Here is a 22,684-nt window from a genome sequence, read left to right on the forward strand (position 1 = left end):
GAAAAAGAAGACATGCAGAGAGTTGGTGAAACAGAGGAGACTGCTTGTGATAGGGTGAGATGGAGGAACATGATCTTCTGTGGCAACCCCTAAAGGTAGCAGCCGAAAGAAGAAGGTGGGAGGTTTATTGTTGTTTTTGTTTTGCTAACATAAAATGAAAGCACACATTAACAAGTTAATAAATTTTTAAATTCTGTCTCTTTTATCTCCCTGCTCTCCCATCTTCTCATTCTTGTCCATTTACTCTTCTGCTCTAGAAACTTCCCCAGAGCCAGTGGGAACCATACTGGGTGGTGCAATGAATGGTGACTTTGGCAGTCCCTCTGATGATGAAGACCTTCCTCAACTCTCCTCATCTTTAGGTGCCACATGTGGACCTTCTCCTACAGGTTCTGATGAGGGCTTTTTGTTAGTTAATGGTGCATGTTATTATGGCAATGACAGTGTGTGGCAGGAGCCTGGGCAAATGGGAGAGGAGGATCTGCTTCCTGTGGCTCCGGGCAGCCTCACCAACAGGCAGGTGTCACTTAACGATTACCTGGATTCCCTTGAAAGTCCCAGGAGCACTGGGAACCGATTTACTATAGGACCTTTACCAAAACTCAGCTCCAGCTTTCCCACAGACACACGACTCAGCTCCATGCTGCACATTGACTCAGATGAGGATGAGGAAGCAGCTGGGCAGCAGAGGGACCAATCGCCGGAGACAAAGACACAGGAGGGCACCAACTCAGCTACCCCTGTGTCTCCACAGGGGAACAGTGCTTCAAATGGACAGCTGCAGTGGTCATCTGTGGCTGAGCCTGGATCTCAGGCCACAGTAGAGGCAGGTTCTTCTGCTGGGGCTCAGCCTGGAGCCAACACTGCAGGGGCCAAAACTGGAGCAGGAGCAAAAGAAGGTGCTGCTGGACTCCCAACACACACAGAAGAATCAGCAGCTGGAACAGAAGAGGCTGCCAGAGCAGTGGCTGGGGCTACACAGTTTACTGGAGAAACCTCCACAGTTTCCAATTTATCTCAGGTATCGACGGCTGAGGCAGCTGAAGCAGTCAGACCTGGAAACCCTGCAGGGGAATGTCCATGTCAGGAGCATGGCAGCAGGACAGGGACAACCCAGGAAGTACCCTCAAATCCCTCATTTGGTTCTCTTTCACCCATTCAGGTGAGGAACTATAGTTTAGGAGCATCACCCCTCTTTTATAATGGTTCCACCTATGCCAGATTACCTTTGAAAGCTGAGTTGAAAGTATAAAATATCAGCAGTGGATTGCTGTCAGTCACTGTCATCTCTAAGATCTGTAATAAAGCCAAAATGTTAGAGATTTAACAAAGTGTCATACACTGCCTCTCTCCTCCTCTTATTAGGAAGGGAAAATAAGAAAAGAAGTGGCTCCAAAGGCAGAGGAGGAAGGAGGGGAGTCATCAAGCAGTGAGGCAAATGGGCCAGCAGCAGCAGCTGCTCCATCCACCAGCACAGCTGATCAAGGAGGAAGCAGGACCTCTAAAGCTGGTAGGTTCTGCAACAAAACAATAACACAGTTTGATAAAGGCACTAAAATGTGATTATTATTTTTTTTGGGCAAATATTATTTTATTTATTATTTAATAAACAGTACACAAAAAAAGACATTTACAGAATTTAAACTAGAAGCCTCGGAGTCTTGGGACTCTGGAACTTTTGGAGCAAAAATCAGAAACTGAGGAACTATTTAAACTGCAATTTCTCAATCAATTTTAGGGGTATAGACATAATTAACCCAAAACCATGTCCTGCTTCTGTGACATCTTGTGCTCACAGTGTAAAAAGTTTGTGACTGGGACCTACAGTTTTTGTCTGGCAAGCTGTTGTTTTGATGCAGGTCAGCCAGACGTTCTACTCCCTCAGCCATTCACCCAGTTCTGAATCTTCATCATATATTGACTACATGGCCAAATTAATGGTACTGGAAGTTTAGCTCTACCAGTTAAGCATTAGTCTACAGATGAGAAGATTGTGGATTCAATTCTCAGCCTTAATAAAAAGTGTGTGTGTGTGTGTGGCAGAGATGTGTTTAACAACATTCAGCTGTTAAATTGGGGATTCAAGTTTTAGTTTTCTAGTTTCAAGTTTTCTAATTATTGCAGCTCAAATCTTCTTTCTGCATACTTTGTGCTACAGAAACTGTTCTGGTACCATAACATTCAGCTTTTTCTTGAGAGTTATCCTATTTTCTTTTTTGTAACTTCTAATTTTTTAAACAATATTTTCATGAAAATAATATTTTTGTGATTTTTTTTTGTCCCATTAAACTGAATGGAGAAAGGTTAAAATCCTCTTCAAACCCACCCTACAGTTAACTAGTTCAACATACTTTGAGCTAGTTTACTGGTGTCTTTTGTGGTTTTCAATTTCAGCAAATCAAGTTCAATTTAGCTACTTTCTTGAGAATTTCAGCTTTTTTACTTTTCAAAATTTCTCTTTCAGCTTGTTAAACTGTTTCAGAAAATTAAGTTTTTGGTATTTTAAGCATTTCTAGGTATTTCAGCTCAAATCTTTCAGCGTTCAGCATTCACATTGATTTCTATCAGGAAATGCATTTTCTAGTTACAGTTGTTCATTTAAATGGGATTGATTTATGAATAACATATTGTATTTACTGTCATAAGTGCAGAGCAGCTACCTAAACTCTGCTTCCAGTGAGGTAGATTATCTAATCAATAGTTTTACATCCTCACTGCGTGCGACTTTGGATACTGTGGCTCCTCTGAAAAGGAAAGCTTCAAATCAGAAGTACCTGACTCTGTGGTATAATTTAACTTCAATAGTTACTTCCTCCAAACTAGCAACATGTTTATTAGATCCCATTCCTACTAGACTGTTCAAAGAAGTCTTTCCAATTTTTGATGCTTCAATCTTAAAAATGATCAATCTGTCTTTATTAGTTGGCTATGTACCACAGGCCTTCAAGGTGGCTGTAATTAAACCGCTACTTAAAAAGCCATCACTTGACCCAGCTGTCTTAGCTAATTATAGGCCAATCTCCAACCTTCCTTTTCTCTCAAAGATTCTTGAAAGAGTAGTTGTAAAACAGCTAACTGATCATCTGCAGAGGAACGGTTTATTTGAAGAGTTTCAGTCAGGTTTCAGAATTCATCACAGTACAGAAACAGCATTAGTGAAGGTTACAAATGATCTTCTTAGAGCCTCTGACAGTGGACTCATCTCTGTACTTGTCCTGTTGGACCTCAGTGCAGCTTTTGATACTGTTGACCATAACATTTTATTACAGAGATTAGAGCATGCTATAGAAGAAAACACCACATGGTCACAAGGGAAGTACCACATTCAGGACTGTCACGGCAGAATGAAGAAACAAGTTAATAAGTAAAGGCTAAACACGAAAGCACCTTGCATTTGTCTCTTGGAAGTAGCACAAGAATTTATACACTGCCAAAAGTTTCTGCCACATTTTATGGTTGAAATCTGCAATTTTACTGCCTGAAGGTTCTATAAGTTATAAGTTTATTCTGACCTTTGCAATTGATTTAGTATTTTTTTTTACACAAAACATTTTACATGTCTGATGCTAGGACATAGCTCAGCCTACAGGAGAAGTTGTTGATACAGAGCAAACCACTAATTTTGAGTAGGTTGAAACCTGTGAGAAAGTGAAAGTGGATGCACAGGATCAAGGTCCCAACGTGATAACAAACAATATACAACAACTGCTAGAGCTAAAGGCTTTGCCTCCCATTCCTAGGAACCATAAGTAGGCCAGCAGTCTGAGAGCAAATTGCTCTATTGGCATAATATGGTACAATGAGGTCTTTAAGATAAGATGGAGCCTGATTATTCAATATATTAGAAGACTTTTAAATTCAGTTCTGGATTTAACAGGGAGCCAATGAAGAGAAGCCAGTATGGGAAAAATATGCTCTCTCTTTCTAGTCCCTGTCTTTCTAGACAACTGTTGCCTTCACCTTCCACATCTTTTCTAGCTCTTTTCACAGCCCTTGGTATTTCTTGAGCTTCTCTTGTTTGTTCTTTCTGATGTTCCTATTGCTTGGTATTGCACCAAGCTACTATGTCCGGATGGTTAGCCATCCCCCAGTGTGTCCATCTGTATCTGGAAGTCCCACAGGATCTTAGCTTGGTCACTCTCAACCAACCCTGGGAGTGTATTCCATCCATGTTCCAGGAATGTCCTGCCTGCTACTGTCTTGTACCCTGCTGTTATGTGCTGGATTGTGTCAAGGGCATCTGAGAGCTTGTTACTGTGCTGCCATGGTTAGTGCATCTGCGCTGTCTTTTAGTATGGTTCATGCTGTGTAGAGGCCTGTACTTCTATCATTGTTCCTGTTATTGCTTTTTCTTCTTTCATTAATACTTAAGGGAGTGTTAATGAAAAATTGCAGCCGTATTTATATCAAAATAAATAACAGTATTTTTTTTAAAGGGAACAGTTGTGTTTAGTTAACCATTTGATGTTATTAAATAATAGTAGATAACACTGTTTTCAAGCATCATCACTATAAAAAAGGAGACTTTAAAAAATGTGTTATTTTGATGCCATAAAACTTTGTATGTGCTTGTTTGTGTGTTTTTATCCAGGTGCCAAGGCACAATTCAATGGCCACCAGTCTGTTTGCTCCCTGCCATCTGTTCGCCATGACATCAATCGCTACCAGAGAGTGGATGAACCACTGCCACCTGGTGAGTATTTGTGTGTTTATGTACTTTGGTATGCATGACATACCAAAGTACAGTATACACAGAAATTATATCTTCAATCACTTACCTGGGAGTTTGAAGATTATGTGAAGGCCTGTGTCGAATTTAAGGCCCTAAGATTTCTAGAACTATTCTGGACTAAGAGCTCAGATCCTGTACCTGGACTCTTTTTGGGGCACTCTCCCTGGTACTCAACTCATCTTTATTTATAAAGCACCTTAAAATCAATGCCATTGGCCAAAGTGTTTGCTCTTACACAAACAGGTTTAAAATGCATGTATCAAAAAGTGAAACCACAATTAAAACAATAAACAATTAGCGGTGTAGCTTGGGGTGGCTATAGCTCAGGTGGTAGCGCAGGTCACCTACTGATCAGAAGGTCAACGGTTCGATTCCTGGCTACTCCAGGCTGCATGCCAATGTGTCCTTGGGCAAGATACTTAACCCCAAGTTGCTCTCTGATGCAAGTGTTGGAGTGTGAATGTTTGTGACTATTAGATAATAAAAGCACTTATCTTAGTTAATCATGGAAGTGCTTGTGTGAATGGGGTAAATGTAAATGTGTTGTATAAGCACTTTGAGTGCTCAAACAGAGTAGAAAAGCACTATATAAGAACTAGTCCATTTACCAAGAACCAACATCTCAGACAGAGTTAAAAGCCAAAGAGAAGAAATGTGTTTTAAGAGAGCATTTAAAAGCAGAGAGTGAGTCAGCCTACCTGATATGCAAAGGGATTCCACAGTTTTGGGGCAGCGACTGAAAAAGCACGGTCACCTCTCATCTTCCTCTTTGTCTTTGGGATAACCAACAGTGACAGAAAAATTGTTTTATTTGTTTTTTAATGTCTTCATGGCCTTGCCCCATCATATGTGTCTGACCTTCTCCACTTATAAGTCCCTGCAAGTTCCCTCAGGTCAGCTGATCCTAAAATGAACTGGGAGCCAGTGAAGTGAGGCTAAAATTGGTGTAATGTGTTCACATTATTTAACACCAACTAAAAGTTGAGCAGCAACATTTTGTACCATCTGTAGTCGGGCGAGTAGTATCTGGTTCAGCCCAACATAAAGTGCATTGCAGTAGTCTAAGTGGTTAGTGATAAAAGCATGGATTAAAATCTCAAAGTGGTGCTGTGAAAGAAATTGCTTCACCTTGGCCAGTTGTCTTAATTGATAAAAGCTGGACTTGACTACTGACTTAAGATACTGAATCTCAAGTTGCTCTCCGATGTAAGCGTTGGAGTGTGAATGTTTGTGAATGTTAGACAATAAGCACTTAGCTTAGTTATATATGGGTGAATGCAAACATGTTGTATAAGCACTTTGAGTGCTCATATAGAGTAGAATAGCGCTATATAAGAACTAGTCCATTTACCATTTACTTCAAACTTGGAATATTTCAAACAGATTTCAGCCACAACTACTGATCTCTGTCCAAAAGAAAGCAGTTTAAGGGATGAGTAAGATATGGCACAGAACCCTCAAACCCTTCAGGGTAGAGTACCAGAGTTTGTGTGTTTAGGAGCTGTGATGAGGAATTCAATTAATAGGCCTTTGCAAGCAAATGCAACTATCTAGAAAACATTTATGGCTATAGTACAACTAGACAAATCGAGAATTTGTCAGATGTGGGGAATATTGAAACACATTATGTCTGTTGTCCTCATAATGTGACCAGAATGAAACCAGAAAAAAAATTAAGCAAAATTTTATATTTTAATTAAATTGCAGGGTAAATGACAGCCTTATAACAACTGGGACAATTCTAATAAAGTGTACCCAAACAAGATATCTGTGTCATCAAAAAAAAGAAAAAAAAGCATAATTGTTAATCTAGATTCTCCTTCACATTGCTTAAAATTCACTTTTACTTATACTGCACAGTAAGCTATCCTTCATAGGCTAACCTTTTGGTTATTTATTATTCATCTTTTTAATGGGAATTTATTTCTTTATATCTTTGCTGAAATTGTCATCTGAAATCAGCAAGCAAACAGATGAATAAAATCTATTGTATCATTGTTTATAAAGCTAAAGTTTATAAATCTTAGTTTAGAAACCTCTATGCTCTCAGTGTCACTAATTGTCACTAAATGTGCTCTTTTGTCACACTTGTGTGTGATCCAGATTGGGAGGCTCGCATAGACAGCCATGGTCGCATCTTTTATGTGGACCACGTGAACAGAACAACAACATGGCAACGTCCAACAGGTCCCCCGGCCCCTCAGACTCTCCAGAGGTCTAACTCCACACAACAGATGGAGCAGCTAAACCGCAGGTCAGAAAACACACATATGCTCACATTCACAAACTGTTTGTCTACAAACTTTCTGTTAAAAATGGAGATGAATTTTCCACTTTTCCCATTTTTCTTTTCAGTAACATTAACATTAATTGTTACTGTTGTAGTTCTTACACACATACACACAAATGTCCAGGTATCAGAGTATACGTAGGACAATGACCAGCGAGAACAGACCAGAAGAGCAGCCAGCCAGTGAGCTCCCAGCTGATGAGACTGATATGCAACCCTCAATCCCAGGTAGCCCCCTCCTACACTGTACGAAATCCTGATCTATGTCCTTACATATTTTTTGTGAGGGGGGGAATTTTTGACAGTGCTTGTATGTGTTGCAGAGCTCCGTAGGGACAGCAGCTTGCCTCAGTCCGCTTCCAGGTCTCACCTCACCCTGCTGCTTCAGTCCCCCAGTGCCAAGTTCCTTACCAGCCCTGACTTCTTCACTGTGCTGCATTCCAACCCTGTATGGACACTTTTTATCTCTTAGTCTTCTTTTTACTCCATCTGTCTTTCCTCAGACCACATTCCACTTTTTGTTTCAGGAAACAGATTTTAAACCACCCACTTATTATCCATTTGAGATCATCAAAGATAACCCTAACCCTAATTCTTAGTTTATATTATGGAAAACAGGAGAAAAAAATGGGGGGAGGGTGTTAATAGTTTGTGGTGTGTATCAGTTAGAATGATTTTTTGTTTGTTTGTTTGTTTGTTTCCTGATTGCTAGGACTTTGGAGAACAATTTAATAAAAGCAAAAAATAAATATTCTGATTGCCTACGGTTAGAATTAGTGTTGGGCTCGCCACAGTTGATGAATCAAACCTCAGATGGTTAAGGGTCTGCAGCTCGTTGTGTAGTCCACAGTTGCTCCTACCCTCACAATACTGTTCATGAATGTAATTCAGCTGCAGTTTGCTTCTTGTTCTTCTGGCTGCTCTCTTTAGGGATTGCTACAGCCGATCATCTGCCTCAATCATGGCCAAAAATGTTGGCAGGTCTGAAAGTTTTCCATAAAATGAAGTATTTCTCCCAGAAAATTATTGCAATCACATGTTTTGTTATGCACATGTTCAGAGGGGAAAAAAAAGCCCAAATCCATATAATTTCATGCTAAACTCCAAAAATGGGCCGGGCAAAATTTTTGGCACCTTTTCAAAATTGTGGGTAAAAAACTTTGTTTCAAGCATTTAATGCTTGTTTAAACTCACCTGTAGCAAGTAACAGGTGCAGGCAATATAAAAATCACACCTGAAACCAGGAGAGAAAAAAGGAGAGAAGTTGACTCAATCTTTGCATTGCGTGTCTGTGTGTGCCACACTGAACACAGAGAACAGAAAGAGGAGAAGTGAACTGTCTGAGGACTTGAGAACCCAAATTGTGGAAAAATATCAATAATCTCAAGGTTATAAGTTCATCTCCAGATCTTGATGTTCCTTTGTCCACGGTGCGCAACATAATCAAGAAGTTTATAGCCCATGGCACTGTAGCTAATCTCCCTGGATGAGGACCGAAGAGAAAAATTCATGAAAGGTTGAAACGCAGGATAGTCTGGATGGTGGATAAGCAGCCCCAATCAAGTTCTAAAGAAATTCAAGCTGTCTTGCAGGCTCAGGGTGCATCAGTGTCAGTGCGAACTAGCTTTCGGCATTTGAATGAAAGGAAACACTATGGCAGGAGACCCAGGAGGACCCCACTGCTGACACAGAGACATAAAAAAGATAGACTGTAGTTTTCCAAAATGTACGTGAGTAAGTCTGGGACAATGTCTTGGGGACAGATGAGACCAAAATAGAGCTTTTTAGTAAAGCATGTCATTCTACTGTTTACGGAAAACAGAATGAGCCCTACAAAGAAAAGAACACAGTACCTACAGTCAAATAGGGTGGGGGTTCAAAGATGTTTTGGGGTTGTTTTGCTGCCTCTGGCACTGGATTCCTTGACTGTGCAAGTCATCATGAAATCTGAAAATTACCAAAGAAATGGGGTCGCAATGTAGGGCCCAGTGTCAGAAAGCTGGGTTTGTGTCCAAGGTCATGGGTCTTCCAGTAGGACAGTGACCCCAAACATACTTCAAAAAGCGCAAAGAAATGGATGAAAACAAAGCACTGGAGAGTTCTAAATGCCAACAATGAGTCCGGATCTAAATCCCATTGAACACCTGTGGAGAGATCTTAAAATTGCTGTTGGGAGAAGGCATCCTTCAAATATAAGAGACCTGGGACAGTTTGCAAAAGAAGAGTGGTCCAAAATTCCAGTTCAGAGGTGTAAGATGCTTGTTGATGGTTATATGAAGCAGTTGATTTCACTTATTTTTTCTAAAGGGTGTGCAACCAAATATTAAGTTGAGGGTACTGGTATTTTGTCTGGCCCATTTTTGGAGTTTTGTGTCAAATTTTCAGAATTTTGTATTTTTTTCCCTGTTTTTTGTGGTGTTCCAATACACACAAAGGAAATAAACATGTACATTTTTCTGGGAGAAATACCTTTCAGGGGTTTCAGGGGTGCCAATATTTTCGGCCATGACTGTATCCCTAGTATCCTCCTCTATCACACCAACCCTCTGCATGTCCACCTTCACTACATCCATGAGCCCTTTCTGAGGTCTTCCTCTTTTCCTCCTGCCTGGCAGCTCCATCTTTAACATCCTTAGTCCAATATTTCTCTGCATGAAGCCATACTGCCATTCAAAATACAAAATGTAATTTTTAAGTGATGATGATTTTATTTATTAAGAAAAAACCATCCAAACCCATCTGGCTTTGTGTGAAAAAGTAGTTGCCCCCAAAGTTAAATGATGAATTAGCTCTGATTAACCCCATTTTTTGGAACACTAAGTTCACTAGCAACACTCTGGACTGAATACTGCCAGATATTTTGAATCAAGAAATCACTTAAATAGAACCTGTAAATAAAATATTAAAAGTTTTTTTTTTTTTTTTTGTGAATGAGGCAATAAATTAAATTAAATATAGGAGCAAACAAACAGAAATAGACAGTGAAGAGGAAAAGGTGGGTTGTGTGTACCAATCGGTGGTGGGCACACTTAGCATGTGACTTATGTTATTTTGTCACGTTTTTGTTCTAAGTACGTGGTGAGTATGATAAGAGCAATAAAAATGGGGATCATGTTTATTCAAATTGGGTCAAATTGTTCTTTAAAGCCCAAGTTAATCTTTCTAAATTTGAATGATCTGTTAGCAAATTGAGTGACTGATTTATTGATCATTTTATTCTCTTTCCAGTTATGTAAAATTGTTTTTGTTTTTTTTTGTCAGTGGTTTAAGCTATTAAGATAAAAGTTTGGAAGGGTTTGGGTATGGTTAAGGGTAAGGATAAATCACTTAGAACTTAAACAGAGGGGGATTGTGAGATGCTGAGGCCAAGGACTCTGGACAGCTCTCCCACACACCCCAACCAGACTTGCATTCTGGAGTACAAAGCCAGAATGCATGAAAATAGCCATCTCTTTTGGCGGGGCAGAGTGAACAAGTACTGGTGTTACTTTTGAACTTTTTTAAACTTTTTTTTTTGTGTTGCACAATGTTGAAAAACCATTAGACATCATCAACTGGCATATAGATTGCTAGAACTACTCATTAACTACAAATTTCTGATTTCCATTTATTTGTGGGAAAAGCTGTTGTGCTTCCATGATGTTAAAAAAACAGCTTATATATTTGTGAAATCATTTTGGGGGGTTAAAGAGAGCATAATTTTTGTAATAGAGGATGAAGAGTGTTGTTAAGACTTTGGATATCAATGTTGTCCATTTAAGTTTATTTCAATTGTATACACTGGTCTTGATGGTGGTAAGGTATGCTGTAGAAGTGTTGAATTTGGTCGAATATCATCAGAGAGCTGCCACTAAATAAGTGTCCCAGGGTGGTTATTTACTTTATAAAGTGCCTCGAGGAGACTGCTTGTTGTGATTTGGCACTATATAAATAAAATTTAACTGAGTGGAAAAATTGAATATCAATAGTATGATGGTGGGGTGATGGTCTGGGGCTGCTTTGCTGCTTCAGTACCTAGACGACTTGCCATAATTGACTGAACTATGAAATCTGCTGTCCTCTATGAAATCTTCTCTGTATCAGAAAATCCTGAAGGAGAATATCCAACCTTCAGCTCATACCCTGAAACTCAAGCATGTTTGGGTTATGCAGCAGGACAACGATCTGAAACTAGCAACCCCAATTTTGAAGAGCAAAACACAAAAACTAAACAAAGATTTTGGATTAGACACAAAGTCTGGATTAAAATCAGATTGAGATGCTGGGCACAACAGACTGTTCCTGCTCAAAAGCCTCTAATGTGGCTAAATTAAAACAATTATGCGAAGAGTGGGCCAAAATTCATCCACAGCGATATGAAAGACTCACTGACAGTTATTGCAAATGCTTGATTGCAGTTCTTGCTGCCAAAAGGTGACCCAACCAGTTTAGGAGGCAACTACTTTTCACACAGGGCCGGGTAGGTTTGGATAACTTTCAGAATCAGAATCAGAATCAGAATCAGAATCTTTATTGTCATTGTACACAGAAGTTGCACAACGAAATTTAAAATGCATTCCTTTTAGGTGCCTCAGACAATAAATAATAAAATAATAAAAAATATGAGTGATAAAAATGATTACTAAAATACAGTGCACAATAGTAAATTAAGATGAATCTAGCCCCAATACACACCAACGCACGCACACAGTCAGCACTACCACCCCACATCACTGTCCAAACCACACAGAGTTCAGTTCAATGATAACTTTTTTCCCTTAATAAATTAAATACTTATTTATAAACTGCAATTCATATTTACTAGGGTTTATCTTCGTCTAATATTGAAATTTGTTTGATAAAGTGACAAATATTCAAAAAGTAAGGAACCAGCAAGTGGGCAAATACTATTTCAAGACACTATAATCCTTACTGTTGCCTTCACTTGATTCTTTTTTTTTTTTATTTCCAAAGCTATCCTGCAGACTACCATCTGATGCTGCCTGCCTACATTTCCCCTGATACACCTTGCTGTGCACCTTCCTCCACTTTTATATGTTAAACTATGTTCCTCCCTCTTCTTGAAGTATTTGTTCACCACAACATTTCCATCCTTTTTGCAAAATTCACTGTCATTTAGCCTTCCAAATTTCTCTCCACCATACCTACCAACAACCTCCTCATCACCACAGTTCCCTTCTCCTACTGTACGTGTCCACTGATGTTTGCTCCAATTGCCACTCTTTCTCTCTGAAATCTGTGCATTTAGTAGCAACTAAATAGTCAGATGATTCATTTAAAACATTCTCTTCTCTGGATGTGTTTCCTCTGTGCCATGTCCCTTGCTGTCTACTTGAATTTATTTTACTGCTTCTTTTAGAGTGCCTACCGCATGTTCAGTACCAACACGTGTCTGAAGCATATGATCAGTAAGGTTCGTCGGGATGCTCATCACTATGAGCGCTATCAGCACAACAGGGACCTGGTGGCCTTCCTCAACATGTTCGCTAACAAACAGCTGGAGCTGCCAAGAGGTTGGGAGATGAAGCACGACCACACCGGCAAGGTGGGGCTAACACTGTAATCAATCGGTGCCCCAAACTTTACAGTTCATGAATTTCTGGGGGTGTGAATGCAGTTAAATATAGTATTTTGAGGCTTGGGATTGTGAGATAGGTTGTTGCATTGTGCATATAACTGCTCCACCATTATCCTGTCACATATACCTTTTTCTTACATTTCTACAATTGTCACAAAATTTAAATTATGCAACTCACACTTGACAGCTTATATGTGTATCTGTGTGTACACCCATCCAGCCTTTCTTTGTAGACCATAACTGCCGTGCCACCACCTTCATTGATCCCCGGCTGCCTCTCCAGAGCTCTCGGACCCCAAGCATCCTGGCTCACCGCCAACACCTGACCCGCCAGCGCAGCCACAGTGCCGGGGAGGTTAGCACTCGGCGACCGGTAAGGCAGGCAAAATGATCATGGACAATACAGTTGTTTTAGAAAAGCAGCTTAAATTGGTCCTTTAAACATAGCAGAGACACCTCCACTTGTTGAATGTACTCCTTTTTTGTGAAACCAGAAGGACAGCAATTTCCATCCTGTTTTTGCAGATGGGTGAAGACCCACATCGTGGTAGCCCACCTGTTCTGCCACGACCTTCTAGCACCTTCACCTCTGCCAACAGGGGCCAATGCCAAGACATTGTACCAGTGGGTCAGTATGTGCACATGTGCGCACACACACATGCACGCAAACAGTCAGGAATGATTACATTTGACACAACATTTCTGTCCACTTTTTCTAGCTTACAACGAGAAGATTGTGGCATTTCTACGGCAACCAAACATCTTTGAGATTTTGCAGGAGAGGCAGCCTGACTTCAGCCGGAACCATGCACTCAGGTACATACACACAGAAACGCACAACTTGATGTGTATATGTTATATAATGCTTTCCTTAAGCTTTCTAAATTTGATGAAAGTTCTTGTCAAACAGAAGACTTATTTCAAATTTCAATGTTGCGCTTAAGTGGCTTAATAATTATTTAAACCAGAGGGCAATCTATATTCATTAATGATTTTAAATGTAACAAATACTTGCAGGGATTCCCCAGGTCGAAATACATACTGCCTGTATCACACGGTAAATGGACTAGTTCCTATATAGCACTTTTCTTCTCCAGCTGAGCACTCAAAGCACTTTATACAACACATTTGTATTTCCCAATCACACCCATTCACACATTCACTACCACAGCACTTTTTTCTACAGCTAAGTGCTTACTAACTAACATTCACAGTCCAATGGAGAGTAACTTGGGGTTCAGTATCTTGCCCAAGGATACTTTGGCATGCAGCCTGGAACAGCCAGAAATCAAACCACCAACATTCCAATTAGTAGATGACCTGCTCTACTTCCTGAGCCATGGCCACATGTCTGACTTGTTTAGCGTCTATAACCCAGTCAGACCTATCAGGACATCAGGTGCAGCTCTTTTAACTTTTCCCAGAATTACATCTTAAGTGTGCTGAGGGTTCTTTTACTGTGCTCCCGTTTTTTGGAGCAAATTGCCTGCTGACCTGAGGTCAATTATATCTGCTCATACATTCAAAGACAGTGTGTGTGCTTGTGTACGTGTGTGTGTGTGTGTGTGTGTGTGTGTGTGCATGCATGTTGCATTCTACTTCTTTGTAATGTTTTATTTAGCTGTTTTCATTGCCTTAAGGCAGTGTGTATAGTTTTTAAAAAATATATTTTTATCCTTTGTTAAGTACATTGAGTTTATGTATAATGAAATGTGCTATATAGATAAAATTCCCATTGCCATTGTAGCCCATGATTTCTCACGTTTTCAAACGGTTTAAGCTCAGTTAACCTGCTTTCATTGTTCAAAAAATGCAACTTCACGATCTGCAACAAAAATAAATCAGACATCAAGGATAAAGCAAACAGACATTTAAAATGATGTGGAAATTCTCTGTGTCATTCAAATATTTTTAGCTTCACTGTTGATCAGCAAAACTTATTAAGATGAAATAATCAATCATTTAAAAAACATGACTGTATCAGGTATAGCCAGGAGGTCCATCAGATGTTTGTTATACTGAGGAGAGTTGGATTGACCCATCTTCTTAGTTAATTATATCTCCTATTGTATCACTATTACAATATTGGATACATGTCCATTTTATCATTCCATCTTACTTGTGAGTCAGAAGAGATTTTTGAGAATCCATCCATTCTCATCCACCTATCCCAGCTGTCATAGGGCGAAAGGCAGGGTACACCCTGTACAGGTCGCCAGCCTAACACAGAGAGACAGACAACCATTTACACCTATTAGAATCACCAATTATAACCTAGCCCCACTAAATGTATGTGTTTGGATTGGGGGAGGTAACTGGAATACCTGGAGAAAACCCACACAAACTCCACACAGAAAGGCCTGGGCCAAGGTGGATTCAGACTTAGACTTTCTAGCTGTGAGGCAACAGTTGTAACCACCACGCCACCATGCTGCCTACTTTCTTTTTGAGAATTTACAGGGACTGATTAAAAATTTTGAACATAAAACAAAAGGAATAAAAACTAAAAATCCCAGTTGCCAGATATTTTAGTTCCACTGGCCATAGTGTGTTTTCTTTACCTTAGGAAAGGTATAGAAATTGATCTCCCTTTTTAAAAGTGGTAGTAATTGAGACAGATTTTTGTTACAAAAGCGAACAAAGTGAAAGGGCAAATGATTCAACTTAAGTATTACTATTGAGTTGTTTCAAGTAATCTATTAGAATTGGTAAAAAAAAAACAAAAAAACTTATAGACTTATTTCTTCTTACTTTTACATCAGATTTACAGGGCCTTCAGTTTTACTCATATGGTTTCTATGGTTTGGATTTCACTAATGGCAGCTAGTTAAAATGTATTTTTCTTGCCCAAAAATAAATATTAAGAAGAACACTTATCAGTGTCAACAGACTACTGACAAGTGTCAGTATTCTTTTTTTTTTCTTTTTCATATTAGCCAAGAAGACTGAAACTGATGGAGCTGAGCACATTACCATTTTGCGTTACACTGAAAAAGCATTTTAGGCTTTCTCACATGCACTTTTATCCTTTTTATGGCATACAATTTGAATTTGTTTTTATGCTAATTAGCTAAACTAAACAATAACTTTATGAAGACATGAATATTGTAGCTCATTAGGAAGTACCTATTTAGAACTTAAACATGGTTTAAATAGGAATATAAATTTAGCTTGCAGGAAACAGAGAAGTTTAATTTAAAAAATTAACAGCACAAATGTAGTAAACATAAAACATGCATGACTTACCACTAATAAGGTTACATCTTGCAACTCTTCAGTTTCTTTGTATGTGCTAAATGAGTTTTTTCCAAATTATAATATTTTCAAAGACTTACCTTGGACATTTTAGAAAGGTATCTGTAAAGCTGTGGCTCATGAGGATGGGTCAAATTATAATTTGAAGGTGTTCTTATAACTTAAAGTTAATCAAATTACCCTTGGCCAATCAGGCTCTACTTCATAAAGCCAATAAAGTATATATAGCTTTGTAAAGATGTTTTGCCAATATTATTTCAAAGAGCATGATAACTATATTAATTGAATAAAAACATATTTTATTTTAGGGGAGTGGCTCTTTTAATACCGTTTCACACCTGTGTGTTTTACTTGGATAATGTCACACACTTTGACTGTAGCCGATACAGTCACATATCATATATTGTTGGATTCAGCACAGCCTGATCTTTCCAACAAACTCTGGCTGATGACTGCCCCTCCCTGAACCTGATTCTCCTGGAGGTTTCTTCCTGTTAAAAGGAAGTTTTTCCTTCCCACTGTCACCAATTGCTTGCTCATAGGGGATCATTTTGAATGGTGGGTTTTCTCTGTAATTATTGTATGGTCTTTATAATATAAAGCACCTTGAGGCGACTGCTTGTTGTGATTTGGTGCTATATAAATAAAATTCACTTGAATTGAGTACTGAATTGAGTATTTTGAACTTTCCTCCTATTTTACAATATGCACATTTTGGGGTAGAGGAACCCCATGTGTACACCCAATTTGGGATGAATAAGATTTTCCAATTTTGAAATTGCATGAGTTTAGCTGTATCATCTCCCATTTGCCTTGACATTATTTTGCAATTTTTTTTTGTCTATATCACAAAATCTGTCAATTTAACCAATTTAACAGTAAAATATTTTTATCAAATAATCCATTTCATTTATTAGAGACCTTATGCAGGATCAATACCTTCTGCAGGGGTATCTCAAAATTTTGCAAGAAAATTTCTTTGCAGGTGCAGTGAAATCTTCAAAGAAGGAGGCAATGTTCACTGTGTACTAATAATTGCAGTGTGACATTTATCTTTCTTTTTTCATCATATCCTTTATTTATAACATAATAAATAGATTGACACAAAAAACACAATTAACAACAAATTACAGATTTTCTGAAGACTGACCTTAAAATCAGCCTAACATAATCCTACTGCAAACCAAGATTTTCCATTAAAAAGATTTGTTTTGGTGACCTGCATTTTGTCCTCAAGAGGTAGTCAAATCCAAAAGATTTATATCCCCACTACTTGAGTAATATGAGTACAAGCAAAGTATGAAGCACTGATAACTGTAGAATACATTAATGGGTAGCACTGTCATTATAACATTGCTCTAAAAACAGGGAGAAGGTGCAGCTGATCCGCACAGATGGAGTGTCAGGATTGGCCAGGCTGTCAGGAGATGCAGACCTTGTCATGCTGCTAAGGTGAGATATCTTTCTTTTACTCCCTCTGCCTTATTTAATTTTTTATATTTCTGCATACATTTCTCCAAGTTACTCATACTTTTCTAACTGGACTAGTCGTGTACCTCTGTACTTTCTTTTGTTCTCTTATTTCTTTGTTTTCTTTCTTGCTGCTCTATAATAATGATTTTTTTTTCTTTTTATGCCACCCCAGTCTCTTTGAAGATGAAGTAATGTCATATGTCCCTCCTCATGCCTTACTTCACCCCAGCTACTGCCAGTCACCTCGGGGGTCACCTGTTTCTTCCCCACAGAATTCACCTGGTAAAAGACCGACAATGCACAGCAATATGAAAAACTTGCTTTTGAAGCTTTCATTAAAAGAAAAAACCTGCATCCAACATGGAGAGGGGTTAGGGGTTAGGGGTCAGGGGGTTAAGTTGCAAAACTTCCATCCATGCTCACAGTTGTTGTACTAACTTTGAAAAATCACAAACACTGTGATGTGTAAGTGTTGATGACAGATCCTGATTAGTTTTCTGGGATATTTCTCACACTTAAATGTCTGAGATCATCAAACAATTTTAATATTAGACAACCTGTGTAAATACAAAATGCTGTTTTTAAACAGTAATTTCATTTATTAAGAGAAAAAAGCTATCCAAACCTGCCTGCGTCTATGATTTGTGAAATAAGGAATTAACTGTGATTAACGAAATGTTGTGGAAAGCTGAGTTCAGTTTCACTAGCCACAACCAGGCCTAATTGCTACCAGACCTGATGAATCAAGAAGTCTCTAAAATAGAACCTAAAAGATCTTAAAAGCAAGACATCTTGCCACGATCTTAAGGAACAACTGAGAAACAAAATAATTGTTTCTCAATTGTCAGTGTTCATATTAGTAATCATTACAGTTTAACATTGGAATGTATATTCATGTTTAAACATCAGCTCTTTCTGTGAATGTGGACTTTTCACTTCACCTATAAACACATTTTTGACAACCATTGTACAAACTGCAAAACAGGTGGACATGGTAGAGCAGAATGTCAGGCTTAGCTGGTCAATGTCCTTGCCATCAGGTGCAGAAGTTGAATCTGCAACTGGTGGCATCAGTTGCTATAACAACAAGCTCAGGCCACAAGTGGGCAGCAGACACTGCAGTAAAGCTGTTGGAAAGCTCCCTGAAGCTGAGAGACATCAATTCAGTTCAATTTTATTTATATAGTGCCAAATCACAACAGTCACCTCAAGGCACTTTATCGTGTAAGGTAAAAACCATAAAACATTGTTGGCATTATTTGCACTGGGTGATAAGGACTGGGAACTTCCCATTTCCATCAGTGGAACAAGGCAAGTGAGGAGGAGAGGAGAGAGAGATGGCAGCAGGAGGATGAGGTGTGGAAGGGAAGGGCTGTTAAGCTAGCAACCCAGGTAATGTGGACCAAAAGGATCTCCCAAAAAGAAGAGTCTTGTGGACCGAACTCAAGGTTAGTATGTGACACACTCCCTTTTCCAGCAAACCTGGTAAGGTGGGGCATGAGGGAACACCAATCCAGCAAGTTGTGCAGGAAGAAGTGCATGCTACCCCATATTTTGGCTGGGTGCTCGCTGGTATTTGGCTGGATCACCCAGGGACGGTACAGGTAGTGGCATGACAAGGTGCTTATGGAGCTTGCAGATATCTTGGAGCAGGCGAAGGCTACAACCACCACCCAAACTGAAAGTAGAAGTACTATTGTTCATCCGGGCAGGAGAACAGCCATCTACTGCAAGAAGAACCCCAACCAGCATTCTTCACAAGGCACAAAGGTGGGAAATGAGAGTAGACTTGTGAAGAAAGTTAAATTTCCCAACCATCATCCAGACAAAATTGTCAGTTATTTTGTCAGAGCAAGCTACGAAGATCATCCTTGAATTAACTGTTGTCATGGGAAGAAAACTGTGACGAGGCTTATGAAAGGAAGAGCCTAAAATAACAACCTCGCCCTGGAGTGTAGAGAGAAAGGGTGGCAAGCATGGCTGTTTCTTGTAAAAGTGGGGTGTATTGGGTTCCCAGCACAGTCAGTGTGGAGAGTGCTCACTGAACTCAGAGTTTTAAGGAACAAATGGAAGACAGCTGTGCGCCAGATTGGTGAAGCAGCAAAAAGAGCCTTTGTCGACTCTGGTATAAAAGTCTGGAGCTGATGCACAGCGATTTGGCCACCACTGCGGATCCGCCAACTGGAGAGTGTTAGCGTTAAGGCCTGAAACACCCAGTGAAGGTTGGGCACCATCTGACAATATCGGTTCTAGGCTGAAGGCTACAGTTGCTCTATATGAGCAACTACATTTGTTTTATCTTTGAATGTATAAATCAAGCAAGGAGCACCCTGCACCACTGTTGATGTGCATGTGACTAGATGAATTAACACTTGCTTAATAGAATTGTAAATGGTTAAAAGCATTATAATAGTGAAGACCACTTCCTTTTATCTTTCAAATTGTTGGCATAATGCATCACAATAAATACTTAAATTTCAGTTCCACTTTTTTTTTGCATGTAGGTACTCAGAGAGCTAATGCCAGAGCACCAGCTCCCTATAAGAGAGACTTTGAGGCAAAACTGCGCAACTTCTACAGGAAACTGGAAACTAAAGGCTATGGTCAAGGACCAGGGAAACTAAAGTAAGTGGACTGTTATGTCTGTAGAAAACATCCTTTCTGATCTTTTTTGTGAACTTTTTTTATGTTGGGAGTTGTCTGTATGTTTGTGCATCTCAGATTGATCATTCGTCGTGACCAACTCCTGGAAGATGCCTTCAACCAAATTATGTGTTACTCCCGGAAAGACCTACAGCGGAGCAAGCTTTATGTTAGCTTTGTCGGAGAGGAAGGGTGAGTATTTGGGAGGGACAAGGAAGGAAAAAGAAGAAAATCTGGAAATATAAGCAATAGATTTTTTTGTGATGTGCAAGACAATAAGTAAAATTATGTTTGGGAGGCTTTGACCCCAATTGTTTAAGAACAATTGATCAATAGATGCTTTAGAAGAAAGAATAATAACAAATTATAATAGTTAAAAGTTGAAATGTGTGTGTTTCAGGTTGGACTACAGTGGGCCCTCCCGAGAATTTTTCTTCTTGGTTTCCAGGGAACTCTTTAACCCTTATTATGGTCTGTTTGAATACTCTGCCAATGACACCTATACAGTTCAGATCAGCCCAATGTCTGCCTTTGTAGACAATCACCATGAATGGTAAGACCACCACTACCACTACCACCCCCACCCCCACCCCCACCCCCACGCCCACAATCACTGCCAAAATGCTTTTGTGTTTGCCTCAGGTTCCGATTCAGTGGTCGCATTCTGGGACTGGCTCTGATCCATCAGTACCTGCTGGATGCCTTCTTCACTAGACCCTTCTATAAAGGCCTGCTGCGCATGTATGTTCACACATAGTGCTCAAATGCACTGTCTGTACATGCACACCCTCCTGCCACTTTTGTTAGGGACACTTGTTCATCTGCTCACTATTGCAATTATCTAATGAGCCAATCACATGGCATTAACATTTAAGATGTAGAGTCAAGATGACCTGCTGAATTCAAAACAAGCATCAGAATTCAGAATGAAGAAATGTGATTTAAGTGACTTTGATGTGGCATGGTTTTTAGTGCCAGATGGTCTGGTCTGCGTGTTTCAAAAACTGCTGATCTACTGGGACTTTCCCACACAATTATCTCTAGAATTTGCAGAAAATGGTCTGAAGAAAATAAAATATCCAGCCAGTGACAGAGGTCAGAGGAGAATGGCCAGAGTGCTATGAGCTGATTGGAATGTAAAATTAATTCAAATAATCACTTGTTACAACCAAAGCATGCAGAAGAGCATCTTTGAATACACAATATGTCAAACCTTGGAGCAAATGGGCTTCTCCTTTTAGAATATCTGAGAATGTTTCTAGCACCTTGTTGAATCTGTACAGTTAAAATGAATGTAAACTGTAAATATTTCAGTGCACTGTGTACACCTTCACTGGCCAATTAATGCAACCCAGGAATACCTAAAAAATTAACCAGTGAAGGTGTACACAGTGCACTGAAATATTTACAGTTTACATTCATTTTAACTGTACAGAAGAGCCAGTGTGAGATTGTTGCTATTTCATCAGTCTCCTACACATGAACTTATCCTCATTTTCCATCTGGTAGTCCCTGTGACCTGAGTGACCTGGAGTATTTGGATGAGGAGTTTCACCAGTCTCTTCAGTGGATGAAGGACAATGACATAGAAGATATGCTGGACCTCACCTTCACTGTCAATGAAGAAGTTTTTGGGCAGGTCAGAACCTGTGTGTGCCTATGTGTGTGCGTGTGTGTGTCTCTACCTCTGCAAAAGAGGAGTCCTGCATTGTTATGGCTATGCTTTACTTTCTGCATTAGTGAGCATGCGACTATCTGCTGGAGCCTGATTGATGAAAATTTAATTATGAGAGGGAGAACTGGAGTTTGAGAGAAGACGTCTGCTCGCTCTCCAAGTTGCTATTGGAGACAGTACACTGCAAGGACATTGACTATGGATTTATGTGGAGGAATTTTGGCCCATACCAGTCTCTCCAGTGGATGAAGGTTACTTACCAATTTCATAGGTTACTAGTTTGTCTAGATTCATTAGTTTTATCAATATTTTTTCATATTTATCTGAGGACTACGTCTTCACCTTCACAGTACAATTTACTCTCATATTTGGGAGTTGTGTGTGGGATTGGACCCAAATGCAGGACGTGGGACAACACACTTAACTTGGAGGCAGCTTTAATGCCAAAACTTCTCACAGGATACAGAAACTTGAGATATAACCTCCAAATCTCAACCAAGGCTGAAATAACAAGGCAAAATAACAAGGCTGTGAGAAAAAAGGGGAAAACACCAAACAGGGAAACACAGTTAAGTGGAACAAAGAGGATGGTGCAACAATGAACAGAGAAAAACTGAGGACAGGATAACATGAGAATCAGGAAAAGGTGAATACTCAAGCTGGGAATAACTACAGAGACAAGACAAGGGGAAGCAAATCTTCCCTTTGTCTTGTCTCTATAGCACACAGGACAAAGGACTGTGAAAATAAAACAGGAAGTAACCAACCATGATACAAATGCAGATTTGACACAACACAGGGAAAAGCATATACACACTTGGGAAAACAAGACACAAGAGACTCCACACAACAAAGGAAGGACACTATGGGAAAACACAGGAAGAACTAAACTCTAAACTAATGTGGTATGTGATTAAACGGAAGCCAAGACAAAACAAACAGAAGAACAACAAATTTCACAAAGTAACAGGCCATGGGATCAGAACAGGATTAAAAACATCAAACCAGAACAAAACGTGGCAGCACAAAACAGTCCAA

General features: G+C 39.5%; 1 protein-coding gene across 1 annotated transcript in view; it reads left to right on the plus strand.

The window, feature by feature from the left end:
- Nucleotides 1–22,684, plus strand: part of LOC115793840 (E3 ubiquitin-protein ligase HECW2-like) — a 60,214-nt gene that overhangs the window by 26,060 nt on the left and 11,470 nt on the right. The window contains exons 9-25 of the mRNA XM_030748985.1: nt 258–1,162; nt 1,366–1,510; nt 4,592–4,693; nt 6,836–6,986; nt 7,147–7,250; nt 7,346–7,470; nt 12,382–12,567; nt 12,821–12,973; nt 13,126–13,228; nt 13,320–13,416; nt 17,224–17,307; nt 17,501–17,610; nt 19,833–19,953; nt 20,050–20,163; nt 20,372–20,524; nt 20,614–20,712; nt 21,481–21,610. Of these exons, the coding sequence (XP_030604845.1) occupies nt 258–1,162; nt 1,366–1,510; nt 4,592–4,693; nt 6,836–6,986; nt 7,147–7,250; nt 7,346–7,470; nt 12,382–12,567; nt 12,821–12,973; nt 13,126–13,228; nt 13,320–13,416; nt 17,224–17,307; nt 17,501–17,610; nt 19,833–19,953; nt 20,050–20,163; nt 20,372–20,524; nt 20,614–20,712; nt 21,481–21,610 (2,882 nt within the window). The remainder of the gene's footprint in view (nt 1–257; nt 1,163–1,365; nt 1,511–4,591; nt 4,694–6,835; nt 6,987–7,146; nt 7,251–7,345; nt 7,471–12,381; nt 12,568–12,820; nt 12,974–13,125; nt 13,229–13,319; nt 13,417–17,223; nt 17,308–17,500; nt 17,611–19,832; nt 19,954–20,049; nt 20,164–20,371; nt 20,525–20,613; nt 20,713–21,480; nt 21,611–22,684) is intronic.

Source organism: Archocentrus centrarchus, chromosome 2, assembly GCF_007364275.1.
Source record: "Archocentrus centrarchus isolate MPI-CPG fArcCen1 chromosome 2, fArcCen1, whole genome shotgun sequence".
NCBI classification, from domain to species: Eukaryota; Metazoa; Chordata; class Actinopteri; order Cichliformes; family Cichlidae; genus Archocentrus; species Archocentrus centrarchus.